The 13,122-nt window shown below is 40.0% G+C and overlaps 1 protein-coding gene across 4 annotated transcripts in view; it reads left to right on the top strand.

Annotated features, from left to right (window-relative positions):
- Positions 1-13,122, top strand: part of MTMR1 (myotubularin related protein 1) — a 58,818-nt gene that overhangs the window by 5,486 nt on the left and 40,210 nt on the right. The window contains exons 2-5 of one of the 4 annotated variants that reach the window (XM_083486418.1): positions 425-530; positions 3,349-3,372; positions 7,668-7,718; positions 12,590-12,665. In XM_083486418.1, coding sequence (XP_083342544.1) covers positions 425-530; positions 3,349-3,372; positions 7,668-7,718; positions 12,590-12,665 — 257 coding nt within the window. The remainder of the gene's footprint in view (positions 1-424; positions 531-3,348; positions 3,373-7,667; positions 7,719-12,589; positions 12,666-13,122) is intronic. The other 3 variants (XM_083486420.1, XM_083486419.1, XM_083486421.1) reach the window with 3 other exon arrangements.

Below are 13,122 nucleotides of genomic sequence, written 5' to 3' on the forward strand. Positions count from 1 at the left end.
CACTTGAAAAGACGAGAAAATGTTTTAGATCTGCTTTATAAGTGGGATGGTTTCCTACTCACTCCAAGCATTGGCTTGCTGTAATGTCTGTTGGGCAAAATATGTTTGAGGCTAACTTCCAGACTACTATTTTGAAAACATGGTTTGAAGTGCATTTTCAAAATCTTTCTTTTGCAGCTAGTGCTAACTATAGTCTTTCCCTTTTGGATGTTACTGTCAAGGAAACATGGAAATGGAGAAGGGAATCTGCACATGAGGGGGCAGAGAGTGGTCATGCAAATGTGCGGTTCATTTCTAATCTGTAAAACCATGGTTTGAAGGATCATCTGAATTAAACAATTAATGCAGAATCTAAATGTTCAGTAGTTATTTATAAAGTAAGAATCTTCTGCTAAGTAACTTGTTATATATTCTGTTCTTGTAGCCCCACAGGATCACACGTTGAATGGTGCAAGCAACTCATTGCTGCTACAATTTCTAGTCAGATTTCAGGTTCTGTACCCTCAGACAGTGTATCCAGAGAGTACCGGGTAAGTCTTATTTATTCATTCTTTTAATTTATGTATATGGTGCCACATCAGCCCTTACCCCAAATAAGATATGCATAGGAAATGGAGAGCAAAAACAAAAAATGTATCTTTCTGTCATCAGAGAAAAGGGTTAAGATGATAACATGAAAGGGTAAGATTTTATATGTGAAGCAGTTAGATCTGATAAACTGTTACCTTTTTGTGTTAGTGCCATTTGAAATCTAAAAATGCCACTTAGTTTGGGTCTTCAGTGTGATTGATTGTGAGAAAATACTTTTATTTCATCTTTCACCTTTGCTTTTTGATTTTAAAAAGCGAGCAAATTGCCATGCATTCTTCAAGTAAAGCAGCCAAATGAATATTTGTCTTGTTTCATTTCAAGCAAATTAAGTCATTTACCAGTGTTTTGTGGATTCAAAAGGCAGTAGATTCTCTCTAGAAGTAGGAAACTTTTTAAACTCCCGTGAATAGGAAATAGATTGTTCCTATACCTAGAGATGAATCCGTTGAAGCATGCTTGATCAGATTCTATTTTTAAAATTTTCCTCTTGTGTGCTTTTCTCTATAGAAGCAGTCAGAATTTTGTACTTGGAACTTCTGTAACATGTGGCAGCAAAATGTAATGCTTTCTCTGGACCACGGCTGCTGCCTTGGATAAATGAATGTGGCAATTTTGGCATTACAGCTATTGTACGTTACCTGTGGAATCTGAGTTTTTAGAGCTTGGATTCAATGTACTGGGGAATTCTGGTGCAGTCCTCAAGAACAGAATTTATTTTAACATATCTCTGTTTTTGGCAAATATCACACACGTTTGAAAAGAGAGGAATCTTTTAAAGTCAGCACTGTCAGGTATAGATGATTGAGCCACTTAACAGTCAGTGCTCTTGTACTGGTGCAAATTGCTAATGCCAGGTGTATCTGGAATAAGTACAAGTATCTCACAGCTTATGTGCCTTTAACTTTTGCACATTCAGCTTTATGCACTTACCATTTTTTTATTTAAAAAAAGGGAGTGGAAAGATGGCAGACATCTAGGAAAAAAGACCTTGGCAATCCCACCTGCCATTAAACCCAATGTGTGTTGACTATACAGTGGTACCTCAAGTTACAAACGCCTCAGGTTACAAACGCTTCAGGTTACATACTCCACTAACCTGGAAGAGTTACCTCAAGTTGAGAACTTTGCCCCAGGATGAGAATGGAAATCGTGTGCCTGCGGCGCAGCAGCAGCAGCAAGAGGCCCCATTAGCGAAAGCACGCCTCTAGTTATTATTATTAGGACATCCGTTTTGTGATTATTTGTTGGCTAAGTTGATGGTGTTCTGACCCACATTTTTTATTCTTTGTTTGGACAGCCATGTTGTCCCTGTGATTTTTATCATTTGATTCCTTCCGCCATGGGTCTTAAAGAATATCTTGGGCCCACACAGAGCATGACTGTCTCCTTCCTTTTCATCTTTCTTGCTGTAACTTTTGGTAGGGACTATGCACTGCCAGCTTGGGTGCTCGAGGCCTACCTATAAGGTGGCTAGAAGGAGACATTTGTTTCTGATTATTTAAAAAGGCTAAAGTGGACAAAAATAAAGGACACATTATTTATGGTATGATATATATTCACTTCTAAGAAATTTTCAGGAGTAAATTTAAATTGTATCAAGCTGAGATACAATCTGTTGTCAGTTAAGCATAGGTACACAAAGCTTGCACATTATTATTTAATTTAGGGATGGTGAACTGTCGTCCCCGCCCCCGTAATAGGTTGAATTGGCCCACCCAGTATTTTCCTCTGGCCTGCCAGCCCCCAAACAATTTTTTTGCAGAGTAACAGCAGCAGGAGGACTGAATGAAGCACCTCTCCTCTTCCTGCTAATGTTGCTAACAGATTCGAGCACTCCTTCCTTATTCCAGAGCACTTTGATTACCTAGCAGCGATGGTGGTCACAGGTCCTTTGCTGACCTGAATTTTCTCTCTGTAACCCCACCTCTTTCCAATTGCAGCACTGGGCACTGCAGAGGAAACTTGCACATGGGGAGGGAAACTACATTGCACACTCTCTCCCGCCCCCCACCTCAAAGACCACTCTGTTTTTCAAAGCACTTTGAATAAGGGTGTAGCTCTGATGTGTGGGGTTATGGCATGTGTGTGTGTTTAAGGTGGCCACATCCATCAGGGTTTGTGATCTCCAGAAGGTTTTATACATTCAGTGTCACCCTTGGGCCAAATAAAGGTTAACTGCCCTTGATCGAATTATAGGTGAAGCCTATTTCAGCTCCATATTTTTTAATGCATGTAGAAGCAGTGGAAACACATGCTCTTGTTAAAGTGTGTAGGTTGCATTCAGTTAAGGCCTACTTGGAGTAGACCCACTGAAATTAATGTATCTAAGTTAGTCATATCCATTAACTTTAATGCATCTTCTGGGAATAGACTAGTATTGCATATCACCAATACCTTTTTTTCCCTGTCACAAATTAAAATCTTTTTAAACATCAGACAAACAATTGTGCGATCTTGATGTTTCCTTAAGCAGTATTACAAGATCTGCTGCCAGAATATTCCACCCTTTGGGTTTGTTTATTCAGCCCACCATACTGCACCAACCTTGGAAGTGTATTGATTTGTTTTGCTTACCCTATCATCCTGGATACATAGGGCCTCATGATTCATTTCTATTTAACTGTGTCACAAGTGAGCATGTAAAGAATAGCATGGCCATTGGTATGCTTCTAGTAATATGGGCCTGTAGGTGGTATTTCCCAAATGTAGGATTTGAATACGTGACTTGTTGGATAATATCTGTATTTTAACTAACAGGTATACAGGAGGCCTACTGTAAGGGTAAGAATAAATGTGGCTATTGGCAAGTCAGCCTTTTACCTGTTTTGTGTTTTTGTGCTGTGTTGAGAATCCAGTGTGCTAAGTGTTCTTCTTTACTTCATAAATGGTCGGTTTAAACCAGTTGGGCCATCTTGCTATGCAGTGCAACAGCTTGTTTGCCATAGAAATGTTTTATGTACATTACAGTGTTGTCATGAGCAGTAAAAACCAGTGTGTGAGAGTGCAGTATATTTAAGTTATGTTGGAAATGCATGGTACTAATTTAAGTTTTATTACATTAATTCTGACAAATAGGCCCCCTCAACTGATGCTTACATGTTTTGGAGCACAGAGTACTGTATTACCAGTGTTTTCTGTGTGCTACAGATATTTGAAGGAACCAAAGAACAAACAGTACATTTTAGTCTATCCTACTTAAATAAGATTTCAATCAGCGCTTGTGTTTATGCACGCATTCCCATATTGGCAAGACTTTTAGTGGAAAATTCTAAATCTGTGATCCAAGTTAGGCACTGCTGCAATGACATACATCTTTGTCCCATAATTGCTAAAATGTGTCATCCAGTGTTCATTCTCGATATTAAAAAAAAACATGTATTTGGTTTTTTGTTGCCTTCAGTTTCAAATCAGCAAATGAAGTTTCAAATCAGGGCTGAGGAACAGTTGGATCCTGAGCTCCCCCATCACTTAATGTCACCATGACATCAGGTGATTTAGCTTCAAAGGAAAAAGTTAGGAACACACATCTAGCACGCTCCCATTTCATGAGGTCAAGCCCGGGTGCAAAACAAAAATATCCGTTTGTTGGTATAGCTTGAATTGAGCTATGTCATCCAAGGAAGTATGCAAACCCCATTTGCAGAAGGTATTGACTCCTTGGGAGTTCTAGATTGGGAGTTCCCAGATGGAGCCAATCTCTGCAGGGGTTGCATTGAGCACCAAATTGAAAATGCTCTGCTTGCAGGGGAACAATCAGGAGTATATTCTAACACTCACGATTGTTCCTTTGCAGCCTGCTTTACACCTCTTGGGCCAGATTAGGACTCTTGGTAGGCCTAATTCTGCCTTCAGGCTGGAGATTGCCTTTGCCTATTCTAGAATCTAGTGCATCCCTCCCACCCCCAGGTGAAAATATTCCTCCCACTCCTTTGCTTTGCTCCTGAGATAGCACATAGAACAGCCAATTACCCAGTCTCCAGTGGTGAGTGAAAATAATTTCTAGGGGAACTGGCAGGCTGGCTGTTTAAAACTGATGAAGTTGGCTTCCCCACCCATTTCTATACAATAGTGTGCCATAAAGAGCTAATATTCCTGATCTAGCAACCTTTGAGGACTTATTTGGAAGGCTAGCATAGCATAGGTCTGCTTCCATTGAAATCCTAGTCTCATTTCTTGCTGGTCCTGGCATCCCTCTTCTGTATTGTTTTGTTTGGCAGAGGCACATTCTTTGGATGTTGGTGATGCTTTCAAAGGACAATAGAATGTTAGAGGCCAATGAAGCATCTGGGGCATAACTTTGGTTTCCCTCCATCCAGTCATAGAATGAGAGGAAGTGGAAGGTAAATCTTGATTTAGGCTGCTCCTCAAAAAGAGGAACAGTGGGTTACTACCTGCCTTTTACAAAAAAGGCTTAAAATACAGCATTTTTTATCCTGCTCTCTAGACTCCCAGAATGCTTATGTATAATTTTATCAAACTATTATCTATTGAATAGTGATACACATAAATCTTAAGGACAAGGTTACAGTTAAAATTATGTGCAATTTTTTTCCAGATTGCATTGCTTTAGCCTTCTCTTCCTGATCTTTGCATCTGCATCTTCTTGTTCAAAACTAAAAAATAATAATATCTGGCCTGAGCCACAGATTTTCCAAGGGTTTGGTGTCTCCGCTATGCGTGTGTGATGGGAAAACTGTTGAATCTCTTCCACATATAATGTTCAACTGTCCCCTACATAGCATAGCCAGGACTAAATTCCTGGGCCCTGCTTTACTGCGCTTGGTTGGCAGGCCTGTTGAGTCACACGCCGCACTGCTTTTGCAGGATACAGACCCCTCTGTTACTCTGCAGGTGGCGAGATTCCTGAATGCGGTTATCTCACACGCAAAAACCACCAAAAAACAACAACAACATCAAAATCTAATCGGGCAGTTATGATGAGAGTGCATGTCGGATCTCGTCTTCAGTTTTCCTTTTTCTGTGAACCGTCCCTTGGAGCTCTCCGGGCCACATCCTGTTATTTGGCTCTGCCCAATGACCCACCCTTGCATCGCAGTGTTCACCTTCTGTTGTCAGATATTTCGGTTTTTAAGCCTTTGTGCTTTTTATGATTGTACATATTTTATGGGCTAATAGCCGTAAATAAATAAATGAAATGAAATGAAATGAAATATCTGGGACTGCCATAATTCTTCCTGCAGTACAATACAAGTGCATCTGTATTCTTCAGCAATATTCCTGATGTGGGGGAAATTTGATTCAAAGTATCATTCTTCTCTTTATAAATGGAAATTATAAAAATGTTGGAAATCTTAATTATCTTTAGCTACTAGCATATTTTATGTCAACTGAACATTATTTTATGGTTTAATAGGAATTATTAAAAAAGAATATTGTAGAACTTACGCAGTTGCTTCAAAACTTGGCCCAGCAAGGTGCCACCTTACTGGGCTCGGGCCATGTTTGCGCATTATGTTTGGCAGCAAGCCAGGTGACTGAGAGAAAGCTTATGGAATTCCATGTAGGTGGGCTGCTGCTGGTGGTGGAGATCATTCTGTTCCTCCTCTGCCAGCTTGTTCTGCTTGTATTCTGGCTGCTACTCCATAGCCAGTACAGAAACCAATCATGCTGACAGAGGAAGGGCAGACTGACCCATCTCTCCTCTGCTAGCCCACTGTATTTTTATTTTTTATTTTTTGCTGGATATGTCAGATTCAGAAACTGTATTGGCCTGTGGTGAAGGGGCAGTGATTCATGTCTTTATTACCAGGCTGCTGCACTCTTCTGCTGGAAACACAAGGGGATGAAGCCAGCATAAAAATCAAGTATGCAAGCTTGACTCCGTCCCCCCACCAGTCTGCTGTGTTTCTGTGTTGAACATACAGAACACAAAGTCTCTTCCTGCTCAGTCAGCATAGAAACCAAGCAGAATGCCTCCTACACCAGCCTGCTGCATTCCAGTTTACAGCCTTTTTACTACTAGCCTGATTTTTACTTGTGAGTAGGGCTGGCAAAGGAGAGATGGAGTGCTCTGTCCATATCTGTCTTTTTTATGACTAAAAAGCAGGCAAGTAAAAAATTTGTAGGCTAGTAACTTTTGGGGCCTAATTTATAGAGTGGCATTAAATTCAGCTTTTGAGGTTTGAACACAAGATGTTGCCTGTTCAAATAATAATTCCTCCCATTCAACAGTTGTGACCTGGAACTCACCTGGGCTTAAAAGCAATCTCATAAAGGAAGCTGTTAATCAGCTGTCTCTATACAAAGCAAATGTTGTAAAAATATCATGGTCTCCACTGAAGTCTCTGAAATGCAAATACTTCAGAAAGCACCTCCTTAAAGTTTTGTCTGGAGAAGGAAGAAATGCAGAGAAATTGACCTTTATATATTTTGACAAATTATGTTCTTGCTGATCCAGCTGGTGTGTGGGAAAAATATTTCATGCAACAAAATCTTAAGAAACAAATGATTAGAAATGGTTAAACCTGATTCTAAAGTGTCTTGCTGGCATATCCAGCAGCAATAACAACATAGTATCAGGGTTTGTAGTAATGGGCAGATCTGCAGATGGGGCCATTAAGTTCTTAGCAGTACTTCAACTGTCTTAATATCTCTATTGAGGATACAGATATTTAATTATTTTATCTTTAAATAACTGCATGGATTCTCTCATTGGTCTATAATCAATTCCTTCTTTTATGTCAAGCATGTGGCCTACTTTATACTCTGCATTTTGTCTTTGCTATTTTAAAGATTGCTTGTTTCAAAAAAAGAAAAGAAAAGAAAAGACAGTACATACTTTGTGTTCTTTGGTACCTCGACTTACGTTTGGAAGAACAGGAATGTTCATATTCCAGAGTATCCCAATATTTAAAAAAACAAACCATGACTGGATCTAATAGGTGCTAAAGTCTCTGCTTGACCTATTTGATTTTTGCAAGGAATGAAAAAGCTTACCAAATACATTTCTTTTGGAGTATCTACTGTCTCTGTTTTTAAAATTCTCTCCTTTCACCTGTTATGTGCATGTTTTTTCTCTTACTTCTGCTTGCCCACTGCTGCATCATGCTATTCAGGAGATTCAGGATGGACACAATGGCTATCCTTCTGACGCAGAAGTTGATCAGGTGGCAAGTTTTACTCATCTTTTGTTCACTAACTCTATAGAATGTCACTGTGAATGTTGGAGTTGTGAAAATTCTCATTTTTGTTACCTACTCTTCAGAAGTTCGAGAATAGTTTGAAAACTGTTTTTCAGTGCTTGTGAACAGTGGTGGACTTTGGGCTTTAAAATTTCAGCAGCACCCTTTGCGATGCCACAGTTTGGTGCCCCCCACCTCTCACCTTCCATTGCGGTGCCCTCTTGGTTTGGTGCGCAGTGCAGGTGAATGAGTCACACACTCCCCTAAATCCTCCCCCACTTGTGAAAATTAATACTTCTCTGAAGCTCTCTCATTTGAATTGAGAATGTATAACACATACTCATAGCTAAATGTCCATTGAAGCTAGGGGGTAGTTTAGAGCATTGCCATTGTCTTGAGGCACATAGCAGATTATATCTATGGTTTTTTCCATAAGCATTGGTAAATATGTACAGTTCTTTTGATTACTTTTAAAATGTACTAGAAGTGAGGCCATAGGCGTATCACTTCCAGTGGTATGCAGAACACAGTCATTCCAAGTGATCAATGCAGGGCTGCTCCTTGTAAAAAGCACATATTTAAAGACTATTGCAGACATGCCCCATTGCACCAGGCTTTGGATTGGTAACCTAGGGTCCTGCTCCGATTTGTATTTGGCACCTGTTGACCTAGGCCATATTTCCCTCACCTCAGAGGTGTAGCTAGGGGGGCGGGGGGCACTGGGCGCCACACTGTGGGAGGCGGCACTTACTGCAGGGCCTTCAGTGCGCCTGAGCCATGCATCTCTTCTGGAAGTAATGCGTGGGCTTGGGTGCCCGCAGGCTCCGCACTGCCTGAAACGGCAGCATGGGGGTTGCATCTGCCCACCACCTCCCCCTCAGCTGTAAGGCGACTGAGATTGAGGTGCCGGGGGAACTATGTGCAAGGTCCACGCTGCCCAAAACAGCAGTGTGGTCTTGCTTCGACCTGCTACCTCTTCCTCAGCTGCCCTACAGCTGAGAGGGAGGTGGCGGTGAGGTGCAGTGTGCCTTGCTCCTGCTTGCCCCGCCCCCAGGTGAAGGGCGCACACATCACGCTGGGTGTCTGAGTGGCCAGCTACTGCTGGCCCCCTCCCCCAGTGTAGGTGACTCACAACAGCAACACGTGTAAGGTCCACACTAGGAGTCAGAGTAAGATTGATACTTAGCTCATTGAATGCCTGACAGGGATGGTCACAAGACTTTTAGCATTTAAGGCACATTCAGAAGGAAGGCCAATTTTCTCTGAGTTGCAAGTGAGGTATAAAGTTGAGCTCTGCTGTTGTCCAGTAGCTTTCAGTAACAAGCACAGTCCAGTGATGGCATAGGTTTGCGACCATTGCAGCTGTGCAACATCTGCACTCCAGAGGACTCCTTCCTTCCTCTCATTGCATTTGGCAACAGCAGCTTGACAGTGTGGGCTGTGGGTACACTGCATCCCTGTGCTTTCCAGCTGTTGTGAAAGTAGGCAAGAGTGGGAAGTCACAATTTCTGAATGCTTTTTAAGTAATCTATTAATGTGCAACTACTTCAGTGTAAACAAGAATGGTAAATTCAGATAGAAGTAAAACGAAGCACTCCTTATTTCAATATATTAGCCAAGAGTATGTTTAACAGCTTGGACATGTGCAGAGAGACTTTTGACTCTTTTTATAATTGAAAGAGCTGGAACCCTCTTCCTTTCTTGCCATGTTTTGCTTCTTGAAGTCCCTCTGATTGCAAAAGCAGTTTGCCAGGGGGAGGTGGGGAGGGCTACTGTTCAAGAAAATAGGAAGCTTCCTTATATGGAGTCAGACCATTGGTCCATCTGGCTCAGCATTGTCTACAATGACTGGCAGCAGCTCTCCTTGCCTTGCCTTGCCTTGCCTTACCTGGAGTTGCTGGGGATTGAACCTGGGATCTTCTGCATGCAAAGCAGATGCTCTACCACTGAGCTATGGCTCTTCCCCTTAACTCAAGGTCAAAATCCCCTTGGTCATGAAGATCTGATTAAGCAGTTACTTGCATCTTGGTCATAAAGTCCAAACATGGATTGATTGATTGATTGATTGATTGTATAAATTTATATATAGTTGAGTATTGTTCAAGTTCACAAAAAGAATTTTTATATCAAATAAATAGCGTTGACTAAAAATAGTTTAGGGAGTTACCCTTTAACCACTAAGGTGCTGCTTAAAATATTACAATATCAATATAGGCGACATTTTATGATTTTCAATTATTTTATGATTTTATTGATTTATACCATTTAAATAAATAAATAAAACATATAAAAAACTAATAAATGTCCATACAGAGATGGATCCATGGTACAACAAACATCAGAATGACAAAAAAATACAAATTATTGGACTTGGAATAATGTTATTTTGAAACAAATCTTAAATGAATTCTGTGAGTGAAGTGAGGCACAAAATTTACAAGACCAGTGGAACTGAATATGATTTAGTGGTGAGTGTTTGTAATTAAAAACTTATTAAAGTCTACATTTTAAATATGCAGTTAATGAATCAGTAAGTTAATTACACCAGTTAATATTGTATGTAGGATAAGGAGTATAAATCATAGTATGCCAGATGTCATATTAGTATTTCACATCAAAATCTGTTAATGTCAAGTGATAAATTGGCCAATTGCTTTTAAAAAAATAATTCCACCACACTTCCGCTAGAGCAGTATTGCACAGAAACAAACACTAGTTCTGTGAACATCATTTGGACATATGGGAAGGCAACTGTTGGAAGGATTGCAGTATTAATCGTGACCTGTAAATCAGAAATGCAGCAGAAGTTGTGGTGGACCTCTGCGAGCATTTATTTTTATATTGACCGGATGTTTGTACATGCCAGAACTTAAAATGTTGCAAATTTTATTCTGAACCTTACAAGGAAATACATTGTGATCTCAAAAAAATATCTGGGCATGAACAGTCCACACTATATTTCTCCCCCAAAATAGTACCAGTCAGGGGAGAACTCAAGCCATGAGCATGATCTAAAAATATGGACATAGAGTTATTGCATCATGTGTAGTTTGATTAAAACATCAAGCCATTTGGGTGATCTGCTTATTATGGCACAGTGGTTTTATGTGGTGAAAAATTGTTCATAATCTGACTTACTGAATCTTCAGTTCTTGTAAATGCCTTAGTCAGACCTAGATGTGCACAACTGGTATTTCATCAAGATGCTGATTGATTTTCAGTGGGGGATGGCTAGAGATTAATTTGGAATGCTTTTGGTTCTTGCATAAGGGACACTTGAGGCCCCTGAGCTGAAGGAAATCCTCCTTTGCCACAGAGGACTGCCACTGTGGGGAGACCATCCATTGTTCCTTGAATTGACTCCTGAGGGCCACTTGAACGGCTCTCTCCCACTATCCTCGGTTCAGTAAATACTGCTGTGGTCATGAAGCACGATTTTAAGCAAGCAGAGCAAAAAGCTGAACAGCTCAATCAGCTCTGTTCAGCAAGAGCTGTGGCAGGGCAAAGCTGTGGAGTGTTTTAAAAATGGAGAATAAAAGCAGGCTGCACCATCAAACTGCAGAAAATAAAATGGACTAGAACAAATGTTCAGTAAAACATTTCTTTATTAAAGCTTCCAGAGTTATCTGATGTGCTTCAGTTCTGTATAGCTAGTCAACCTGTTTTTCTTTCTGGGGAATACTTTATTCTCTAGATATTGGTCTATGGACCAGATATATAGCTTGCTTCACAAACAGACCTTCTCTTGCACAGTTAGTTTCCATAATAAAGCTAGCTGGCATTGCTAATGGACTAAATGGTCACACACATTACATACAAAGATGTATATTTACATACTGCATACCTGTTGTGTACATTAAAAAAATGTATTATGAAAGTGCAGTATCTAGTTATTGCAACTTGATATTTGCTTTTCTTATGTAAAATTTTAGTCAAATGATTTATCATTCCTTGCTTAATTTTGGGAGGGATTCTGGGGCCTGTGAGCCTCCATTAGCAGGGGGGAAATATGACACAGGGCAGGATCTGAAAAACAAAATTAAAAAGCATTGAGTAGCTAAAAAGTGAGAAAAAAACTTTGAAAACATTTGATCAGCCATATAAAAACTTTGAATACATTTGATCAGCCGTATAAAAAATAACACTGTGAAATACTTTGGGAGCTGTATGTCAAAAAACCCAACAAATTACAATATTTGCCGAATTTTTGTGTGTCTTGTATGTGCTAATTGGAATAGTTGGTCTTACCTTTGTGTAGTTGGTCTTACCTTTGTGTGAATGCTTTGCTACTAATCCATATTGTAAATATAGACACTGTTTATTTTGTAAATCCAGTAATGCTACATAAAATCTGAGCAGATTCTCTTAATCCATGGTTAAGAGATCAGGGACAGACCACAGTGTATCTCCCTCTCCCTCTCTACCTTTTGCATCTTGGGAACTAATTTCACCCTCTCCCATCACTTTTGCAGCAATAGTAACTATACTTAAGTCTTTACCAGGGTTCCTGATTAAACAGGCCTCCAAGCTGTTTTCAGATCCTGGCTAGATGAAAACTGGTTACGTTGATTAGCAGTTGTTGATGAAACACCACATTTCAGCAAAGGAGAGGGGGATTTTGCATCCAAGTTGGAAGGGATGGGGGAAGGAGAATAATTCACCCCTGATTTCTTTAACTTCAATTATGTGTACATTCACACCAGCCCGTAGCGTTAAAGAACTCTGCTTTGAGAAGAAATCACTATATTTTGTATTGCTACAGTAACCTCCTAGCAAAAGCACCTTGTGGTTGTTGTTGATGTTTAAGCTCTGCAGATGGAATGTAAGATTTACATTTAGCATTGGATTTCTGCCAGGCACTGAGGGATGGAAACAAGCTCGCCCAGATGGAAGAGGCTCCACTTTTTCCTGGAGAATCAATTAAAGCTATTGGTAAGTGGAGCACTGAGTGGCTGAGAACATTGTTGTTTGTAGCCAAACACAAAATGAAAGCTACTCATTTGGTTTTATATATTTCAGAATTATTACACTGATCAGTTTTTATTCTGGATCCTTAATCCTTTATACTTGGTATCTGAAGAAGTGTGCATGCACACGAAAGTTTATACCCAGAACAAACTTAGTTGGTCTCTAAGGTGCTACTGGACAGTTTATTTATTTTGGCCTTTATACCTAAGTTAGGCCATAGGAGATGCTAAGCACAAAAGGCAAGCATATCTGAGAATAATTTTAATAAACTATAAATTAGCTCAGAAATTAGTAGCTGTGAGACTGATGTGTCAAGTACTTGGGTACTCAATTTTTCTATGCAGCTTCAAGTACTTTTTCTTCAAGTTTTATTTTTTCCATTGTGATAATATCACAGCCCTTTGGAGTAGAATGCTAGTGG

Source organism: Podarcis liolepis, assembly GCF_965112155.1.
Source record: "Podarcis liolepis genome assembly, chromosome: Z".
Lineage (NCBI taxonomy): Eukaryota > Metazoa > Chordata > Lepidosauria > Squamata > Lacertidae > Podarcis > Podarcis liolepis.